We start from the raw sequence: 20,653 nt of genomic DNA on the forward strand, positions 1-20,653 counted from the left end.
TTGTAACAGAATGTATAAACTTGATTCTTTTACCGGCATTTATTTGATATGGATAGTTTGGGGTTTCCATGATTTCATTTTAGCCCTGACATGGTTCAAATGCTGACCTGCCTGTGGTTGAGACGCGCAGTAAGTCGGTCACTCTTTGAGGGCATTATATACAGATAGCTGATCTTCCAAAAACTCCGTGTGAAAGGGAATATACATCCACCCGGCTCATGACATCAAACGCCGCCTTCATGCAATGCCCAGTACTTATCGTGATATCAATCCCAGTAAAATGTGGCGAGAAAATCAACAACGCCCACCCATTCATGCTTTGCCACTCCTAGTATGCTGTTTTAAGTGTCCGAATTTTGGGTGACAGCAAGCCTGACTCGGCCTTTCTCTTCCCGAGCACAGGCTCTGGGGTGCGCCTCGAAGCGCCAGGCGTTCCTTCACGGTCCCTCGTAGCCTCGGCATAACACGAGGCATGATAGGCGCGATTACGTACCAGGACGGCATCAAGCCACACCCATTCCTGCGCTGTATCGAGCCACTTGTTTTCAAACTTCTCTTGGCAGATCGGGCAGACATTATTGATACCGCTGGTGGGTTCTGGGACCGGGATGTATTTCGGTCCAGTGGCAGCTTTGGACTGCTCCTCCAAGGAGGGCTCTGGCTGCGCGACGTGGTCCGCGTCGACAACTTCCCGTGATTTAAGCCAGTCCTGACTATGATGTTAGCACAGCGTATCTGCATTGCACAAGAATTGGGTACTCGAACTTACCTGTTGGTCAACATACCAACTTCGATGCGTCCCTCTCTTCTCCGCCTCGGCGCTGCGCTGTTTCACCTTGAAATGCCAGTCCATATGAACCCGTCGCTTCTTATCGCCCTCCACGTCTCGCTTGAATCGTCTGCCGCATTCAGCGCACGGTGGCCCAAGGTCGTCGTATAGCGCGTTGATGATGTTGTCCGGTGATCTGTTACACTATTAGTATGCAGCGACACTGTTCCATTATGCGTTGACTCACTGTTGCTTTAACATGACTTCATTGAGGCCGCTTGTTGCGATATTGGGTATCCCGAAAGCACCAGCCTTTGCCGCGGAAAGAATACTGGCAATGTTGGCTGGGATTAGGGGAGGCGGAGCTGCAGCTTGAGGAACCGGCGGCGCTGGAGTAGCGGCCGGTGGCAGCATACCTGCTTGTCGCAGTCTACCAAGCAAAGACATTGCATCTGCTGGGGCCGCCGCTGCCTGTTTTGGAGTTTGGGATGACGGAGGAGGGGGCGATCGAATTGCTCCGGAGCCCGGAGGATTGGGTGTTGTATTGTTGGAGTTGGATCCTGTTCTTGCCATCAGAGCCGCAAGAGCTCCTTGGCCCAGCAAAGCATCAAGAGAAACCTGCCCTTGCGGACGTTGGTTGGTGGACGGGGTTGAGGATTGGGTTACTTGTTGAAACTGCCCTGAGGATGGTCGAGTAGGTAGCAGATTTTGCCCTGTGTATGCAGGGGCCGCACTCGGCCTGGTTACAGCAGCCAGTTCAGTTACTTTGTTTTTAATAAGCTCAAGCTGGTCTGGAGGCAAGGTCGACTTTTGCACGACACTTTGAAGATCCATCAATGCTTTAAGTCTGGTCTGAATACCCCCGTCATGCGGATTCTGTGAGAATTCGGCTTGTGTCGCTACAATCAGATTTTGAATATCCTGATTCAACATTTCTACGTTTGTTCCTGAAGGTCCACTGCCATAGTGTCCTGGAGGGTGATGAGGTCCTGGTGGTTGGCCAGGCTGTGGCGTTATCTGACGGTAGTAGTTGGCCTGTCGTCTGTCAGGAAGCTGAAGAGAGCTTGGGCGGCAATTTTGACTCACGGATGGATGGCTCTGGTATTGACCGGGTATTTGTCCTCCATTCTGCAACTGACCCTGTCCATCACCCATTGGGAAGCCACGCATTCCTGGTGGTGTAGGTGTGTTGCGGTGCGGCATCATCACTCCTCGTCCTCGCCCAGCCATTGTATGTTGCGGCATGGTAGCCGCATGTGCTCGCATCAAAGCATTCTCTATCGGGCGGACCAACTCGTGGGAGAAAACTGGTCTAGTATCCATGGACCCCGGGACAGGGTCCTTCCAGGTCTTGAGCATATCCTCCATTCTTTTTCGCACAGGGTTATCGACCATTGCATATGATTCCATGAATATCTTGAATAGATTCCGACCGAAATAGAGCGTGTAGGGGGTGCCAACATTCTTTACAATGGAGTCGAGCACATAGAGAGCGGGCAGCTTCTTAGCAGGCGGTGCCTAAGAATCGGTTAGCTTGTCCGGACAATAGAATCGTGTTGCGATGTTTAATAGGTAGACTCATCGTCCTATCACGGGATTTTATTGGCATATATCCTACCTTGAGAATGTGCTGTTGCAAGACCTCGGCAATGGCCAACGCATGCTCAGTGTTCTCTCGTGCGATCACAGTCAAGTTGCTAATTTCGAAACGCATATTCGAGGTGAGGTCCTCGAGCGCAAGACGGTAATCCTCCGCAACTTCATCCGATTCCGCCGACATGATGGCGAGATTATCTGTGCGTGATTGCGAAGAGGTGTATTTGTGGTCTTTGACCGAGGCCAGGTAACGAAGTAGTGCAGAGTTGGAGCTTTATGGGATTGTGCAGATGGTGCAAGTGCAATTATTCCGGAACTTGAGATGGTTATGTCGTCTCAGGGAAAGTTTTACTCCTGAGCAAATGCGACGCTTGCTGAAGGGGAACTGTTTGCACGGCAAAAGAACAAAAGCTCGCGAGGTCAATCAATGCGCTCCAGCAACAAAATCACAGCAATGTTAGCATTGCCTTTCTGCTGATACGGCAATAGAAGAACAGTTCAAATGGGCTTAGTATTCTATGATATGCAGTCACAACAGATGCCCAGCGCAATGTTTGCACAAATTTGCTGTGACTGCCTGCTTCAGAGCGACGCCTTGTGATGGACCATATACAGAGGTACCTAGCAGCGCGGGCGTCCCAGACCTTGGTACGAGAATGAAAAGAAGAGTTCTTAAGACAACTCTGTATGATTCGCTTCGATGGTTCGGTACAAGTCGAGTTGTTGAAAGGTGATGATGGAGAAGAGATGGGAGCGATGGCTGGTCACGATCGTAGGTTTCTTAGACAGGCTTTAGCCTGGGCTTTGAATCACGTGCATCTTTGACGACTGAGTTCTCCACTTCAGTTTTGGGGTCTTGTTGGTACCTAAGCAGTTGGCAGGTAGCTACCTAGTTGCCTAGGTACTGGGCGATTCTTTCACAAAGCATAGGTAGGCACCAATACGAAGGCGATAACAATCGCAGCAATTTCTTTAGAATTTGCTTTTTTTTGTTCTTCCGGGACAAGAAGCCCTGCTGTCTTTCAATAGTACATTAATCCTGGAGGTCCTGGCCGCAACACAAGGCGGAATCTCGGCGTGGGTCTTCACAGCGCGGTACTGGCTACTTACTAATTATACAACTATTGGAACAAGCAAGCCATGGCTACCCTTTCAGTATGATCTTTCTTTGTTTATAAATTTTCTCATTGATTTCCCTATTTTCTACTGAAGCGAAACCTCATGCTCACTGTGAGAAAAACTCGGTGACAAAAGAACCGGTCATCGACTTTGGATGAACCCACTGTGGTATACCGTACTGATACAGAAAAAAATGACAAACTCCGACGCCTATTAACTCCACGCCACAGGCCGGCATGATTAATGTCGGGGGAGATGGTCGACAACAGAGTACTGACTGCTGGCTCGTCGGCCATTCATCGGGTGCAAAGCCGTGTCAGGTCGCTTGAGTCCGGGGACAATGGGACTGGTGGCTCCAGTCTGTCCATTATCCTGGCCAGTTGTGTACGGACCGCTGATGATGGGCCTAACGGGGCGGTTGATATCATCGGCTTCAGGACCACGCTTAAATATCTTGCTCATGAACTTGCTTCTCGTCTTTTCGTTGCGGACCGACGAGGCTGGACTGGCGCTGTAGCTTGGAAGCGTGGCGCAATCACCGGCGAGAGAACCGTGGGCGCGGATATCGCGCGAAGTGATGCCCTGCTTGGCATCACGCCAAATGAGGGCACAGATTATGTTGAGGGTACCAAAGATGATGCAAAGAATACCGGAGGATAAAACCAGCTGGGAAAAGGGCCCATTGAAGGCATCTGTGTCATATCCCTGCTCGTTCAGTGTCCCCAGGATGTGACATCCAATGATGATGATGGCGACGCCCATCCAGGCAACGCCGTGGGAGTCGGATAGAACTGGCCAAGAGTCGCGGTAGAAGTTGCGGACGAATTTTATGACGGGGAATTCTGCAATAATGAGGAACAGGCAGCCCATGGACGTGAAAAAGAGGGAAATGCACTGGAAGACGAAGAATGACCTGTACTTGTCCACCTGAACGATGAGTACCCAGCAGCCAGCGGCGGCGGCGAGAAGCGTGATGACAGTGCAGGCGCGCAAGGCTTGGAGCACAAAGTACCCAGCCCCATGGAGGGATCCGAGACCCAACATTGTGCAAATCTTGGTACTTTTTTCTCGGAGAGATGAATGTGCGTGTCCGTCGTTATCCTGCAGGATGCTTGGTAGACTGCGATCGGGGGGATGGCACCAGGACGTAGTCTATGGGCTTGTAAGCGGACTGTTGCTTGTTAAAGAGGGAGGAACAGGGTCTGGTCAGTAAGGAATGAAGGCTGCGTACATTATGTAAACGTATGACCGGGCGATAAAAGTATTGTCTGACCAGCAGAGTGAATGAGGGCTTTTGGAAACGTATTTGAGCTCGGGAGGTGTAACAGGAGGAAGGAGGGAGAATGAGTGCGGAGCCAGTCCTATGTGTTTGTGGGAAGGAAAAGCAGAAGAAGAATGAATGAATGAATGACAAAGGAAAATCTGGAACGCAAGATTTATGACGAGTAAAAGAGAACAAATAGCATTGCAGTTTGATGCCAGTGGGAAAATGAGAAACTGGAGAGCAGCAGGTGAGGGACAATGGGGCAGATCAGGCAACTTTAATAAGACTGAATGGCGTACAGAGCGTTCACGCTTTGGGCAACCTCGGATCGCGTGCTCAACGCGAACCACCCCTGGAAGCATTACTGGATCTAAATCAATAGACGGGCGAAAATTGCATCACGGGAATCTATTTTCAGCGCGTTATGCTGGCACCTGGTATCTATCCTCCCTGCCTCCATACTGGCCGGGCCGGCTACGGCCAGCGGAGGGGGGCGGGCTCCACCGTTTAAGTTGTTTGAGCAGCCTGGCATTGATGCCAGGAGATCCAATCGGTCAGTTAGGGAGCCAGGGTAGATGGGAATATGGGAGCAGAACCAGTGGTGGAAAGCTCATGGAATACATGTTTCATGGCCAGCGCGTTAGGTCGGTGGTGTGAGATGCGGGATGGCTGTGTCGGGGTTGTGGTTCACAGTCAGGGAGAAAGATTTGCCCTCCGGGGAAAAAAAAAAAAAAAGAGTGAGACTTGGAAGATCGTGCTCCGCAACACCAAATGTATGTATAGCCAATCGTCTCAAAGAAAACGAGACTGGACAACTCTGGGGAGGAGGACATGGATGACATGAGTGCATCCCAAGATGGAAGCGCTAAGAGTGAATGATTGGGTGTTGGTGACTGACGGCCAGTTTCAGGGACTGGGCGGCAACTAAAACGCTGGGTCCACTCACTCTAACTACTACATGGATGCCACCTCTCTCCGTTGAATGCCCTCCTTGAATACGGCAAGTTTTTTTTTTTTCCTTATTCTTTCTTCTTTTACGGAATCATTGACATTCCAAACTTGCCAACGTCATCGAGACATTTGTGCGCAAGCAATCTATTTTTGGCACCCTTGCATTTTGACCAAATCCACATCCCCCTCTCCAATGCCCTACACCACAAGTCAGCAAGGCTGTCTCAACCACTTCCACAGCGTATCTTGCACAGTGGGACGTGGCACGGAATTAGTAGTACAAAGTACGTGTCAGATGATTCTCAACAATGAGTGATTTCGCATTCGGGCATTATGGGTTGTTGCAGCTTCGTTTCCAACAACTCAAAGGGCCAGGTCTGGGGCCAGGTCTAACATGATGCCCTCCCTCCTTACCAATCTCTATACTCCGTACTGGTAGCCAGAAGTGACCCTTGTCGCTCTACCCCGCAGAGCCATGCCGATGATGAGCATTCTCTTGCCGCCGTCCTTGTTAGGCGCTTCTCTGTTGCCATTATGTTAATGGCCATCGCAGCCTGGCAGCCCTACTAGAAGTGGTATTGCCGTGCGCAGTTTGCCGCTGACTGGTATCGGAATCACCTATGTAGCAGCTCTTCCACTTTTTACAATGTTTTGCATACGCGACCTGAAAATCTACAGGAACCGCTCATAAACAACACTCGGTGTAATCCAATACATTTTCTATTTACAGGTTCCTAACCCTCGCAGAAATGAGAGAAGACCTTGTACTAAATGCTACCGCAGCGTTCGTATAAGCGTCAGCTATTCAGTGGCAGTAAATCGAAGCCATACCGAGCGAATCCCTTTCTAGCAAAAGAAATGCATCGAAGTATCGAGGAAGATGAGATTTTAAAATCATCGCTACTTTTCGAGTCAAGCGACAACGAGGCGGACAAATAAATATCCATGCCACCTGGCGGTTAGACCATTGCCAGCACCCGGGCGTCCCACCCAAACCAAAAATGCCCTCGGGCTACTCAAGTGGCGGGAACGCTGCGCCTATTCTTTTTTTTTCCTTCTTCCCCTTTCCATTACATACTGCCAACTTCGCGAGCCGGCCCTCTCTACCTCTTGTCAAAGCACCTCCTCCCGTCGCTTTCTCCGTTTCATCTGACAAAATGGCTCGCGGTAATCAGAGAGACAAGGCTCGTGAGGCCAACCAGAAGAAGCTGGCCGCCCAGGTGCGTCGACCCCCGGCCAGTCGCTGGTGCAATGCCCCGCCACCGCGACCCGGCATCCAGAGGCATCGCAATACTAACCACGACTCTTCTTCCCTTGCAATAGAAGAAGGGCAACAGCATGAGTGGAACCGAGATGCAGCGCGCCAAGGAGAGCGCCGCCGAGATCATGCGCGCGAAGCAGGCCGCCGGTACGAGACCACATACAACCCCGCGCTCCAGCCAACATCCGTTTGCTAACACGCCTTCCTATGGTAGCCGAGGCCAAGAAAGCTGAAGCCGGCAAGAAATAAGACCATGCCTACGAACGGAAACTCGTCCGCCGAGATGGCATAATCTACCACGAGCGACATGCTTGGCAAATCACCTTTCTTTGAATACTTGGCAATCTCTATAGAACTGAGGTGCGGTGTTTTGGGCGCCTGGATCATTACGATAGCCTGGGAGCATGATATCATACATTTGAATTTTTGTTTTGTTTTCGACATCAATAGATGATTTTGTTGTATTAATGCTAGCTTGCATTGTTCCATTACGCTGACCCAGATTTATTCACCTTTTCAATAGCTCCCATGACTTCATCATCTCACGACAGCCTCGGCTACCAACTACAATGCGAGCACGGACAGCGATGCAAATGCATACAAATGTGGACAGATCTTAACATGAGGAGTTGCTTCATTATTTTTCCTCGTCCAAGGATACATAGCAGCCATATATATACCTACATCCACATACAAAGAGAAAAAAAAAGGTAAATCAAATCATGCCTCTCTGAGCAAGAGCGGTACTTGACAAAAAATTCAACGATAAATACTCAGGACGACATAACATTCAAATTCAACATCAACGACTCCAGACCCATGCCTCGGCTTGCGACATTCCTTAACGGAGGGCAGCCATGGTGGTGGGAAGAGCACCTGGTTACTGTTAGCCTTTGCCCGTATCAATCGTTGGGGAGGGGAAAAAGGTATACTCACCGGCAAATCCGCCGAAAGCACCAGCACCTTGGGCAGCGGCAGGGAAGCCGCCGGCGTTGCAAGCAACGACACAGGTGCAGCTACCATCAGCACCGACAGTGCCCTTGCCGGGAGTGGCGCCAGTAGATCCCTCGCCGCCAATCTTGGGAAGAGTCGTGGCGCCGGGCTCCTTGGGCTGCTCAGCGTTGGCGGGCTCCTTGGTAGGAGGCTCGACTTTGCCGCTCTCTTTGGGTGCTTCGGCGTTGCCACCACCCACTCTGGAAGTCTCGGCACTACCACCACCCTCCTTGGGCGTCTCAGCAGCACCGCCCTCCTTGGGTGCCTCTGCATTGCCACCTTCTTTAGGTGCTTCGGATCCGGCAGCCGGGGGAGCAGCAGGCGCAGCGCCAGGGCCAGTACCGCCAGTAATCGGCGTAGCTTCGCCGGTACCGTTTTGCGCGATAGCCATTGCTTGGAACATGGCCTGCGTCTTTTCAGCAGTAGGGTTGATGGAGAAGACCATACCCTTACCGCAGTGGCCCTTTTGTCTGCAGTAGAACCCTGTACATACATACGTTAGCACAGTGGAATCAGATTCAATCATTCTACATCGAGCTTACAGAGCGGCGTGCTGGCCATAACCTGCATAGCGACCTGAGGAGGGGGCGAAACGGTGTTGTTGGGGTTGGCCAGGAAGCCAGAGTCCATGCCGCCCTCCATGGCCTTGCAGGGAGTGTTGAATGGCGACTGGGTCACGGTGTGGTTCATGGAAAGGAATTCAAAGACGACGGAGTCGCCAACGGGGACGTTGAGCTGGTCGGGCTGGAAGGTGAGGCCGCCGGGGCCACCGACCTTGACGGTGTGGCTGGCGCCAGCAGCGGGAACGGTGGCCGTCTCGCCCTCCTTGACGGTCGTCGTGGCGCCTCCGGCGACAGGAACGGCAGTGGCCTGGCCAGGACCGGCAGTGACAGTCCTGGTGACGGTGACAGCCTTGTTGATGGTAGTGGTCTGGGCATTGTTGCCAGGGTTTGCCCAGATGATGATGACGTCGCTGCGAGAGTTGAGGCTGATGCCTTGGCCTCTCATACCGCTTATCAGGGCAATCGAACGGCCATCGAGCTGGCTCGCCGCTTCGGCGCGCGGGTTGAGGCTGACGGGGTGAGTGTTGCGCTGTCTGTTGCTGGCGGCCATGGCGGCCATGGGCGCGACGGCCAGCGCGACGGTTGTTGACCACTTCATGGTGAGCTGTGGATTCGGTTTTTGTCGAAGACTGTTGTTTTTTTTTTATGGTTTTTCTTTTGGTTCCTCTCAGAGGATTGAAGTGACTGAATATACAAGTGCTGACTATAAGCTGTTGAGTACCTGCTCGTGTAAGTGGGCAAACGAAAGGATTGGGTTTGGAACGGAAGAAGAAGAGTACAACTCTCGCAAACAGAACAAAAGAAGAGAGGGAAAAGAAATCAACGAAGGCGAGGGAATGCCGACGAAGAAAAGAGAATTGAAATTGTCAGACGGAAAGGGAAAGAAGAGGGAACACCTTAAGAGGAGACGGGAAACTGGTTGCATTATAACTAGTCATAACATGATCTGTCGCAGAGCCCAAACGACTGGTGCCGCCACCCCTTTTGCTGCCACGGTCGTCCCAACTCCGGAAAAAATTTAAAATATATTGGAAAGAAAAGGAAAACAGCAGATGAAATGGGGCGGGGTTGACCCTTGACCTCCGTTTCTACGCCGGCAGCACTCCTGGATAAGTTTCTGCGCCTACAGCCAAGCGGGCTGGCTGTCCAGAGCAGGTCGGACTCCAGGCGATCCGATCAGGTACCACTTTAACATGGCACGCCACTGGGCTGATTTCTTCAGGGAGGAGAGGACGGGAACCTGGGCATGCCTGCGGTAAGCCCTAATAACTTACCAAATCATTCCCCCGGGGGGTCGCATTGGCTTTGCGTTGGTGGCGAGCCGGCTGGACAAGTTGTAACCAGGAGTTGTCTCGAGTCGTGTCTGGCAGTTGTCTCGGGGGGCTTAGGTATTGCCTATTCGGGCAATGCGTCAAACGAGAGCCTCAGAATGCCCCCCATCAGTATGTCGACTTGCCTGAGGAGACTGGGCAGAGAGAATTGGAAAAAAAAAACTGAAGAGACGGTGGGAAAAAGTACGTCGCTTCGATTTCGCTTCGACTTTTGCAATTTGTAAATTGCAAGTAGTGGTGGTCGCGAGACTTTACGTCTGTTCTCTAAATGTGCTCATCATCCCATCTACGCCATCACCCACACAATAAGCTCGCATCGCGGAGAGCCCTACAAGGCTGGCCACCGTGCCACCTTGATTTGGGGTTTTCTTTTCCTCCTCTTGTTCAATGCCCGTCAAGATGAGAGCACCAAGCACCAACCTCGGGGGCCCGGCATCCCCGGGCTGACCAGTTCCCGTAGCATGCCATCTTCAGTTGAGCTAGCCCACCGCCTCAAACCGTTCATGAAGAGGATTCTGAAACGCCACTGCCTCCGTGCCAAAGCAAGTATTGATGACAGTGCGCCAGCTCGGCCGGCTCTACGTCCATCAAACAGGTACAGGACTTGGCTCTGCAAATGTTTTTTCTTTTCTTTCAAAGGCTGGCCAAGAAATATTGGGGCTGTGCCAGTGGTCTTGCCTGTGCAAGCTTGGCAGAGTTGTGCTGGCGATGGCTGACTTCACCTGCGAGAGTCTTTGGAAGAATTTCCCGTGATGAATTACGAAATCGCAGAGGGACATGAGACTAGCTGATTTGGCCGTAACTAATTCGTCATTTGTCTTTTTTCTTATTTTAGTATTGCAAATCCATCTAGCAACTTGCCGTTCAAGCCGAATCCGCCAAATCGATCTTCGCGGTTTGTTTCGCAAATGTTTGGTTAGAGCGCAGCTCGTCGCAGGCCAGTCTACCTTACAAATTTGCCAGTACGGTGCTCATAAACGCCCAAACTATACTAGTTCCAGCAGTCATCGCCTTGAAACGCTGCCAATCCATCTCGGCACGGCCTATCCACGGGTGTAAAGGGGCGATGCCGACGCAATGCCATCTTCCCAAGCACACAGGCATTGGTTTAATTTGCCATTTCGCTTGGCTCCCACAGCGTGCAGAACCGGATGCCGGCATCTCCTGGCGGTGCCCAGCTTATCCTGTTGCAGAAATATGGGCAAGCCGCCGCCGGCGCAGTCGTCTGCGTTTATCCTGCGACGGACCATGTGGCAGAAGTGTGCGCCACACACGATGCCGCGCAGCCATGGACATGCCACAAAGAGCAACCAGTTTCCAGCACCTTGAACATCCCAGGCAATCATATCTGCCTAGGGCTGAGCAGTATGAGGACAGCGATCGAGTCATTGAGGCTGCTGATGCTGCTGTGCATGTTGCTGCTGGCCCTCGTACAAGCCTGTGTAGTACCCTGCATAATACCAGGACATGAGTAGCTTCTTGAGATTCTCATCTCGCACTGTAAATGATGCACACGTCAGAAGGTGGCATTAACGTGTAATTGTGGGCGACACCACGGAAACACGACGTACCGGTTCCCAGCACAGCTTGTGGAGGGGATATAGCTGGAGCCCCCAGACTGGCGGCCTCAGAAGGGACACCCTCTAATTTCTGCTCTTCTGATTTGACCTTGATTGATCCTGGATCTTCTCTCGTCGTTATGTCATCAGATTCCGGCGCTACTTCAGGATCGTTTGCTTTTCTGCTGCCTGTTAGCGTGCAGCGCAAGCCGAGGCCAATCAGTGTTGACATACTTTGAAGAAGACAGAGCTTTCAGTTCCTTTAGTGTGCCACCATTGGAATGAATACTATGGTATTTCTTCGTTCAAAGAGAGTTATCAGTATGAGGCCTCTCCAATGACGCATGGGGTATCATACCTTATATTCATCAAGCGCCTCATTCCAGGAGTCGACGAGCACCGAGTCGTCCCACATCTCATCATCGTTGAGGTTTATATTATGGCTAGCCATGGCATGTCCTTCACTGGTGTTTCTCTCTTGAGAAACCCGCTTTCCAAGTTCTGGCCACCGCGCAAACAATGCCTTAGCGTGTCACTGTCGCAGTTCTCCTCGACATTGAAGAGATGCGGACAGCTACCTAGGTGGGTGGGTAGGTAGTGGGGAGCTTTCCACTGGAGAGAAGCGTTTGTACAGGCGGCAGTGCGCCCCCACTACCAACCTCTCAACACCAAATTTCTTGCCGGTAGCTGGTTCACCGCCTTGGGATTTGGCTGGCAGAAACTTGATTTTTTTTTTCGATTAATATTCCCACCGTTGTAGGACATTAGTTCTTGTAACAAGAAGTTATACATCAGCAATACGTCAAATGGCTCCCGAACTGAGAAAACGAAAGCGTATGTCAGATAACAACCCCTACCGGCGAATAAACAACTAATTGCCTCCAGAGGCTCCTGAGCCTGTCAAGCCAGTTTCCAAGGCGGAGAAGCCTGCGGCCAAGGGCAAGCGCAAGGGTAACGATTACAGTCTTCCTCTATCAGCGGTCGTTTCGGTCGTTTCTCTGACAAAATGTTTAAACAGCTGTCGAGGAAGCTTCTCCTGCTTCCGCAAAGAAATCTAAGCCTGTCAAGCCTGCTCCCACGCCCAAGTCTGCTCTGAAGAAGGCGAAAGCCAAGGAAGAAGCGCCCAAAACGAACGGGAAGAAGAAGACTGCCGAACCAGTCAACGAGCCTGCCGAGGAGCCCGCCGAAGAGCCCGCCGAGGAAGAAGACGAGGACGAAGACAACGACGATGCGCAGGTTCTTGCTACCGAGTTGGACTCTGGCGACGAGGAGACCGATGGCGTGACGCTCTTCGAGGAGGGCCAGGACGTCGGCAAGATCCCTGGCGTTTCCAAGGCTGTCCGCGAAGCCGCCAGCCAGGCTCCCAGCGGCGAGACCGGCGTCATCTACATCGGCCGCGTCCCCCATGGCTTCTACGAGCATGAGATGCGCCAATACTTTTCCCAGTTCGGCCCCATTGCCCGCCTTCGGCTTTCGCGCAACAAGAAGACCGGCGCTAGCAAGCACTTTGCCTTTGTCGAGTTTGAGGAGCAGAGCACCGCCGAGGTCGTCGCCAAGACTATGGACAACTACTTGCTGTTCGGCCATATCCTCAAATGCCAGGTTGTTCCCAAGGCGCGCGTCCACGAGGACCTCTTCAAAGGCGCCAACCGTCGCTTCAAAAAGGTGCCGTGGAACAAGATGGCCGGCCAGAAGCTTGAGAAGCCGCGCACAGAGTCTGCATGGGAGCTCAAGGTCGAACGCGAGAACAAGAAGCGTGCCGACAAGTCTGCGAAGCTCAAGGCCTTGGGGTACGACTTTGACGGCCCCGAGATCAAAGCAGTCCCTGCGCCCGGTGCGCCCGCCCCTGCAGAGGATAGCCATGCCGCCGATGCTGCAGCTGTTGAAGCTGCCCCTGTCGAGGAGCCCAAGGCGGAGGAGCCCCAAGCAGAAGCCAAGGCCAAGTCTCCCAAAGTAACAAAAGCCAAGGGCTCCAAAGTCAAAAAGGCCAAGGCCTAAGTCATGCATTCAAGATATTTTTGTTTTTCATGTCCTCTACAAGATTTTGGCGAATTCTGGCGTACATATTTTTGCAAGGGTTGGTTTTAAAGAAAATGTAATTGGTAGATACGTGTTGAATACGAGTTTCCGTCATTAATCCTCCAAAGGCAAGAAATAGTAATGACCATGGTCGAGCAGCACAGCGTGCATAGTGATGCATGTACGCACATAAGCGAACCCGCAGCACCCATGTTCGTGTCTAAAAGGAGACGAAGGAGCAAGAAGCGGGATTATGAAAGGCAGACTAATCTACTTCGCGCGAGATTGCGAAAAAGCCATGGAGACATGATGAGCTCATTCATTAGTGTGATAGCGAAGGGTAAATGTAAGTTGAAGGAAGAAAAAAAGTTTTACGGCGCGTCGCTGATAAAGACCGTATAATAGCGGACTGGGGGTGCTGACTAAGAATTTCCCGGGCGGATGATCCCGCCCACTGATTTTCTCAATCTCAAATATCTCTTGATTGACTTGGCTACATAGATACATTTGCGTAATTCTTCTGACTCTTGTTGCAGAGATTTCCAATCGAGCTGACAAAGCCATCCAGGAAGCCATGAGCGCATTGTGAGTAGGTGAAAACTGTTAAATGCCTAGGAAAAACTTTGACTTTCTCTACCGGGTCTGCGTTGCTCTCATTCTGGGCAAGCATTTGACCGAGCTGGGGGTCACCACCTGAGCGGGAGCCGCGGCTGGGCTGGCGACATCCTTCTTGGGAGCTTATTAGTCGCCCAGGATTTCCATTTTGAGAATTTCAGCACGAGCGTCTCCAGTAGCCTGGAAGAGCTCGACATAGAATTCACCATCTTCTTCTATGGCAGTTTTGACAGTCGCCAATTCATAAATCCGTTGGAAATGGGTGTTGAGTCGTACCTCGAAATCAAAATCACCAAAATTTCGAACCAGATCCTGTTCAACAGCGAGGAGTCTAGCTTGCAGCTCCTTTTTGAGCTCGGCGTTCTCTCTCATCGCGAGGGCAACTCTATGAGTCTTTCTAATAGTGTCAAACTTCTGCCTCATCCATGCCTTAAGTTATGTTGCGTTGGAGTTTGCAAACTTTGCGCGTGCGAGACAGCCGTTCTCCTTTTCTTGTATATATTCCCTGCAGGAGTGACCATTCTGATCGCAATTGTCAGACACCTTCTTCGCCGCGAGCGAGCACTTTTCATCGATACCGAGCACCTGGCCGACATGAGTGGCCTGGGGTTTCTGAGGGGCCGGCGGTGTTGGAGAGCCCGGGGAAGTCTGAGGGTCCGTCAGACTCTGAGGGTCCTCCAGGTCCTCCTGGTCCTCCGGATCCTGACAATCTTCGGAATCCTGATCATCTGCAGGACTCTGAGGGTCCTCCAGGTCCTCCTGGTCCTCCTGGTCCTCCTGGTCCTCCTGGTCCTCCTGGTCCTCCTGGTCCTCCTGGTCCTCCGGATCCTGACAATCTTCGGAATCCTGATCATCTGTAGGACTCTGAGTTTCCTTCAAATTCTGAGGGTCCGTTAGATTCTGAGGGTCCTTCGAATTCTGATGACCTGTAGGAATCTGAGGGGCTGGGAGAGACTGAGAGACTGGGGGATTCGGGGCAGCTGGGGGACTCTTAATGTCCGTTAGATCCTGGGTGGGCGGGAGAGTCTGGGTATCTAGCGATTCCGGCCGAGGTTTTCCTTCTTGGTTCTCACACTCAAACACTTTCCGTTCACCATCCTTACCAGCGGCGTTGAGCAGGAACTCAAACATGCCTACGCTCGTGTGGAGGAGATTGTCTCGGTACTCGGTCGCGTTTGGATAGAAAGTGTTGCGGCATCTCGTCAGGTAGTCCTTGGACTGTGGCTTCCAATTTCTTTTTTCTCCCCAGCCAAACTCGAAAGTCAACGCCTTTACCCTATTTGCACCACACGTACGGTTGTAGTACCTTGACATAGCCTCATCCGAGGAGCCCGCAATAGCCCCAAGCGTAAAAGTCTCAGCAGCTGCATACTGTTCTCTCTTCGCGACTCCATTTATAACACGAGACATGCGCTCTGCGATAGTCTTTTGCGAGTTGAAGTCGTCTGGTTCCATATACTCCTTGTATGTGTCGTCAGGCACGCCTCTTTGGCCATCGAACGTCTTATTTGCAAAGTTCATACTGGGATCATCGGTTTGGTTATCTTCGACGCCCCAACTGTACAAAATTTTCCCAAGTGCGGAGTGCAAGTCGAGATACCAGGATAGCGAAGTAACACGCTCAAACACATCGCTGATGCTCCGTGACTCGGCCTCGGAAAGGGCCTCTGGTCCGACGTAGTTTGTGTCCCAAGTATTTTCTGACCGCGAGAGTTTGGCTTCACTGGAAAAGAGTCGCCGGTCCCTGAAGATACGGAAGTTGCGGTTAATATCAACTCCAGTGTATTCTCCGAAGGGTCTGCGGTTCTTGCGCCAACACAGGTCTGTCGTCTGATCGTACTCGATTCCATCCGGATTGACAGCGGGAATTATTGCAACACCAGCGGCGAGAATCTGGCGAACTTGGGACACGTCGTAAGTCTTATCGCCATAAGTGAGGCCGGTGTTCTGCTGGTCGGCCCAAAGCAAATCCGAAATCAAGTACAAAACGCCGTCTGGGCCGCCTCGCTCACGGGCGTGCACACCACTGGTGAGAAACGCCCGCGGCTCCTTGGAACCGACCACTCCGTAGTAGATGTCACGCCCTTCGTAGGTCTTGGCTTCAGCGGCTTTGAAGCTTATCTTCTCGGGGTAAGTCTTCTGGAGGCCCCTGATTGCTGATTCAATTTCAGCGAGGCTCAGTACGGCGAGGTTGGAGTCATCTGCGAAGTCCTCAGGGCTAGAGCCAATGCCTTTCGGCGCCTTGGCGCCATCTTCGAAGCGGTCTCCTTTACCAATTGGGATATAGCTGGCAGTAGAAGCTTGGCGTCGGATGAAGAGCTGACCCTTGCCATCGAGCTCCTCTTCGAGGAGACTGGCGCTGGCGAGGCCACTCAAGCCCGCGAAAGACAGGACGGTTTGCAACTTCATGCCTAGCGCGGTAGTACAATGGGGGAAATGAGCGAATAAAATACCGAGTGAAAAGAGGAAAGGAATGGCTGAGCACTTGATCGTTTATATGAGTTACTCATTTAGTGACTCGGAAGTTGTAACAGAAGTTGACTTGGACGTTACCGTACATCCTTATATATATATATATATATATCTTGTCGGCAATTCTTAGCACGAGGCTTCCACACTACTATATCTGGCGATGATTGCAGTACTGGTAGCTATCTAATGCATGAGTTATAGTAATATCAGATGGCTGACTCGCGCTGCAAAATTGTCAAAGTCCTGACTAGATTTCGCTGACTCGAGAGATGTCATCAAGCCAAGAAAGCTTCTTTTTGAGTACGGTATCCACCAGATTTCAGAGTACGAGTTCGCTCTACTATGCTACGTGCTGTCATTATTCTGTGGTAATATGTCAAATTCTGGTGCGGGCCGCGCAAGCATGGTTGCCAATCTACTAAGCGGCACAAGCAATGCAAGCCATCGAGCAAGAATAATCCTGCTCAATGTCGAGGGAGACAGACAAATTACTTTCGTCAGCAAGGACAACAGTCAATGTACTGATAGGACATTGAATGCAGAGTCGTGAAGTTAAATTGCTGCGTGCGTGTCAGCCTCGCAAAGGTGCCTGTCAGTTTATTTTTATAATGCAGCAAGCAACTCAGGATAGAAATGGCACAGCCATTCAGTACGATCTTTCTTATTCCTTCTTTTTCGGCTCTTCTCCGTTCTTTCTATCCCTTTCTGCCACGTATGCCCATCAGCCTCTTGTCTTGGCCTTGGAACCAAAGGGCTCCTCGCAACCGAATGACTTCAATACTGGAGTCTTTCATTGGCGCTAGGAGGGTACATTTGCAAGAGAGTACATTGAACCCAGTCTCCTGGAGCCCTAACTCTGATTCAGATTCAATCTACTCATGCATCTCCGATCAGCTAGAGGACTAGCTGATCAGTTTTGAAGAGGGTTACTCCAGAATACTAAATCATAGAGACATCTAGGCTTTATTGAGTACAATTAATTATCATAAGTAACTATAATACGCTCAGTCCCTAGTTGTGGAAGAATGTAAGGCGAGGCGAAAAAAAGGTTCGCTAGATATCGCTGACTATTTGAGCATCCCGAGTCAAATGCGCCAGGCTGATTGAAACCTGAGCAATTGATGATAATCACTCAACGCTCCGGTTCGCCAAAGCGATAAGCCCAGGCACTAGGCTGACCACTGAGTGACGACGGCCATGGAAATTGAACGATGACAGCCAACGACCCTGAATACCCCTGGTTTCTACAATATACTTCAAAGTTGCGTGCAAGTCCGTTTCTCCTTGTGCTTGATTCCTTCTGCTTTCATCATTCAGTGTCTGTGGTACTCTCATACTTTTGGCTTGAATAACCTACATACACTGATTGTTCAGTCGGACGCATGATTAACTCATTTTCAGACACGACGGTCAAAGTCAGACTTTTATAATCAGTATAAGGCCGCTAAAGATAACGCAGTACAATGAAACCATACATTAATATATAGCACGTGGCTCATTAAAAAGGAGACCACTACAAACCCCTCACGAATGAACATGAAACCTAAGTTTTAATCGAGTTCGCCCTTTGATATCAATACGAAGAACTTCAGATAGATTCCAAAATGTTGGCATCCGTTTCATGGCCATGCCTTCGACTGTAGGATATATAGTATTGCCACAGAGTCAGTCCATGTAAACAACCTGACAACTTGGAAAAGAACAATTTACCGTGTTACTTTCAATCAATCCAGGCTGGATCTACCCCAGATATTACTTTACTCCAGGTCCATCATAATCAATATCGTGCTTTAAGTCGGATTATATATGGCTCCAATTACCTACGTGGCGATTCCTTTGTGGCGTCCGAGAATACGAGAACCAGTCAGCTGTCACGACCAGTGAAGAGCATGCAAACTAAAACATCATTTACGAGTAGTGTCTGGAAAAATCAGTGATTAATCAAAAAAAAATGTGGAAGCATATTTCGAGATTCATCAGTGCTACTACCGATTAATACTATTACCATTGGAACTATAGCAAACTTGTGTGTCGCGGGGCTGCCACTACCCACCGCGCATCAACTAACTTACGAATACAGACAGCGCAGGGTCTCAGGACAGCCCGCTGGCGTGGTGAACACTTGGTCACTGCCCACCACCCACTGACTGCACCATTCATCGCGCGGCTTTGTCGCGTCCACTGGCAAGCCAACGACAACGACTACCAGCTCAATCTCACAACATAAGCCATCGCACATCATAGGGGAAACGAGGCGCAATGTCCTCTGCAGCGGCTGCCGACGCCACGCAGGCGCCTAATCCAGGTTAGCTACCCTGAGCTTGCGATACTCGTCGAGGGCATGCAGTATGCGCTGCCGCCTGAAATTGAAGACTGACAGTGATATTTCCCTAATGCGAATACAGCGGGGTCAAAGAAGAAGAACAACAAGAAGAAGAAGAACGCCACTAAGAACAAGGAGGCCGCTCCTGTCGACAACGGCAAGCTGCAAGATGAGCACGACGAGCCCGGCGACAACAATGACGACGACGAACAGGAGCAATCTAATGACGACGCTACCAATCAATCCTTGAATGGCCATGCCTCGAATTCTGCAGATGATAGAGATCGCACCGGCGACAGCAAATCCCAAGAGGCCCTTCAAGCAGAGATTGAACAATTGCACAAACAGTTGGAAGCTGTACAGCAGACGCACAAAAACGAGATTGACCGACTCCAAACCGAACTAGAAGAAAGCAACACCGCAAAGGAGACGGCAGAGGAACAATACCAGACACTACTAGAGCGTGTAGAAAAAATAAAAGAAACCCTGAGCGACAGGCTACGGCGCGACAAGGCAGAGCTGGAGGAGGCCAAGGAGCGAATAGAGGAGCTCGAAACACAGAATGAGCAGCTCGAGAACTCTGCGAGCTCCTCCGACAAGGATCATCAGCAGTTGCGCCTAGAACTGCAAGACGCCAACCGCGAGCTGACAACGCTGCGAAGCCGCAGCAACCTGTCGACAGAAAACTGGAACAAGGAGCGCGAGGACCTAATGCGCACGGTGCAGCACCTCAAGGAGGAGATGGAGACGACAGCCAACGCCATGGGCGAGTGGGAAGTCATCGCTATGGAGGAGCGCTCTGTCAAGGAGAGTCTAGGCGATAAAATTGCCCAACTCGAGGAGCAGATAGCCTCACTCAAGCAGGGATACGAGAGTGCAGCCAGCGAGCGCGATAGCCAGTCGACGCTGATTGATAATCTACAAAATGCGCTGCGCGAGATCCAGGATGCACGCAAGAAGGAGCTGCGCGACATGGTCGAGACCACTGAGGCACAGCTTTTGGCGCATAAGAAGTTGGCGTCCGAGGCTGAGGCGCGCGCCGCAGAGGCGCAGGACGCCAGGGAGATGCTCACCAAGGAGGTGGAACGAACGGCGCCTTATGAAAAGGAGGTCAAGGAGAAGAACCTTCTTATTGGCAAGCTTCGGCATGAGGCTATCGTGCTCAATGATCACCTTACAAAGGCTCTGCGCTACCTCAAAAAGACCAAGCCCGAGGAGAATGTCGACAGGCATGTTGTCCCAACATCCCTCCAGCGCGGCACGCATACTAACCGTCTTGTAGACAAGTCGTCACCAACCACCTTCTTCACTTCCTTACGCTCGACCGCGGCGACGTGAAGCGTTTCCAAGTCCTACAAATCATGGCAGGCTACCTCAATTGGACCGACGAGCAGCGGGAGCAGGCCGGCCTCTCCCGCCCAGGTGGCTCCGGCGGCTCGCTGCGCCTGCCCGCGTCGCCCTTTCACCGCACCCCGAGCTCGCCGTCCCTGCACAACGACCTGCTCTCGGAGCCCACCTCGGCCAAGGACAGGGAATCGCTGGCGGAGCTCTGGGCCGGTTTTCTGGAACGCAGCGCCAAGGAGGGCCTGCCCGACGGTGGCGATGCGCCCTCTACCTCGTCGCGCAAGACGAGCGTCAGCAGTGCGGCGACAGGGACAACAGAAAAGAGATCATGAGAGGAAGCCCCATTTGGACAGACAAATCTTCTGTGGCTTGCTCTTGTTGTTGTTATTTTGCACCTATTCGCCTCAAACGATATTTCATTTTCATCCTCTTTTATACTTTATCTTGATAGCATGCTGTCAATCGACACACAAC

General features: G+C 51.4%; 9 protein-coding genes across 9 annotated transcripts; 3 read left to right on the forward strand and 6 right to left on the reverse strand.

Annotated features, from left to right (window-relative positions):
* Window positions 1-328: 328 nt before the first annotated feature.
* V2A60_005399 (CTD-interacting domain-containing protein) lies at window positions 329-2,549 on the reverse strand (the record flags this gene model as incomplete). Its single annotated transcript, XM_083256711.1, has 5 exons — window positions 329-709; window positions 770-965; window positions 1,017-1,100; window positions 2,064-2,287; window positions 2,388-2,549. 5 exons carry the CDS (start codon window positions 2,547-2,549, stop codon window positions 329-331), a joined length of 1,047 nt encoding a protein of 348 aa, XP_083112837.1.
* Window positions 2,550-3,724: 1,175 nt separating this feature from the next.
* On the reverse strand, window positions 3,725-4,528 carry V2A60_005400 (uncharacterized protein; the record flags this gene model as incomplete). The annotated part of the gene is made up of 1 exon (XM_083256712.1): window positions 3,725-4,528. The coding sequence occupies one exon, from the start codon at window positions 4,526-4,528 to the stop codon at window positions 3,725-3,727; it is 804 nt and encodes a 267-aa protein (XP_083112838.1).
* Window positions 4,529-6,856: 2,328 nt separating this feature from the next.
* Window positions 6,857-7,209, forward strand: V2A60_005401 (putative serf family protein; the record flags this gene model as incomplete). Its single annotated transcript, XM_083256713.1, has 3 exons — window positions 6,857-6,919; window positions 7,023-7,107; window positions 7,175-7,209. The coding sequence occupies 3 exons, from the start codon at window positions 6,857-6,859 to the stop codon at window positions 7,207-7,209; spliced, it is 183 nt and encodes a 60-aa protein (XP_083112839.1).
* A 592-nt stretch (window positions 7,210-7,801) lies between these two features.
* V2A60_005402 (cupredoxin domain-containing protein) lies at window positions 7,802-9,114 on the reverse strand (the record flags this gene model as incomplete). The annotated part of the gene is made up of 3 exons (XM_083256714.1): window positions 7,802-7,836; window positions 7,897-8,436; window positions 8,496-9,114. 3 exons carry the CDS (start codon window positions 9,112-9,114, stop codon window positions 7,802-7,804), a joined length of 1,194 nt encoding a protein of 397 aa, XP_083112840.1.
* A 2,118-nt stretch (window positions 9,115-11,232) lies between these two features.
* On the reverse strand, window positions 11,233-11,857 carry V2A60_005403 (uncharacterized protein; the record flags this gene model as incomplete). Its single annotated transcript, XM_083256715.1, has 4 exons — window positions 11,233-11,345; window positions 11,419-11,588; window positions 11,641-11,705; window positions 11,765-11,857. 4 exons carry the CDS (start codon window positions 11,855-11,857, stop codon window positions 11,233-11,235), a joined length of 441 nt encoding a protein of 146 aa, XP_083112841.1.
* Window positions 11,858-12,212: 355 nt separating this feature from the next.
* On the forward strand, window positions 12,213-13,404 carry V2A60_005404 (rRNA-binding ribosome biosynthesis protein NOP15; the record flags this gene model as incomplete). The annotated part of the gene is made up of 3 exons (XM_083256716.1): window positions 12,213-12,240; window positions 12,292-12,357; window positions 12,425-13,404. 3 exons carry the CDS (start codon window positions 12,213-12,215, stop codon window positions 13,402-13,404), a joined length of 1,074 nt encoding a protein of 357 aa, XP_083112842.1.
* Window positions 13,405-14,166: 762 nt separating this feature from the next.
* V2A60_005405 (uncharacterized protein) lies at window positions 14,167-14,412 on the reverse strand (the record flags this gene model as incomplete). The annotated part of the gene is made up of 1 exon (XM_083256717.1): window positions 14,167-14,412. One exon carries the CDS (start codon window positions 14,410-14,412, stop codon window positions 14,167-14,169), a length of 246 nt encoding a protein of 81 aa, XP_083112843.1.
* Window positions 14,413-14,475: 63 nt separating this feature from the next.
* On the reverse strand, window positions 14,476-16,449 carry V2A60_005406 (uncharacterized protein; the record flags this gene model as incomplete). Its single annotated transcript, XM_083256718.1, has 1 exon — window positions 14,476-16,449. The coding sequence occupies one exon, from the start codon at window positions 16,447-16,449 to the stop codon at window positions 14,476-14,478; it is 1,974 nt and encodes a 657-aa protein (XP_083112844.1).
* A 2,322-nt stretch (window positions 16,450-18,771) lies between these two features.
* On the forward strand, window positions 18,772-20,511 carry V2A60_005407 (uncharacterized protein; the record flags this gene model as incomplete). The annotated part of the gene is made up of 3 exons (XM_083256719.1): window positions 18,772-18,817; window positions 18,918-20,064; window positions 20,118-20,511. 3 exons carry the CDS (start codon window positions 18,772-18,774, stop codon window positions 20,509-20,511), a joined length of 1,587 nt encoding a protein of 528 aa, XP_083112845.1.
* Between the last annotated feature and the right edge of the window lie 142 nt (window positions 20,512-20,653).

The sequence above is a fragment of the Cordyceps javanica genome, chromosome 3 (assembly GCF_051103115.1).
Source record: "Cordyceps javanica chromosome 3, complete sequence".
In the NCBI taxonomy this organism is placed as follows: Eukaryota; Fungi; Ascomycota; class Sordariomycetes; order Hypocreales; family Cordycipitaceae; genus Cordyceps; species Cordyceps javanica.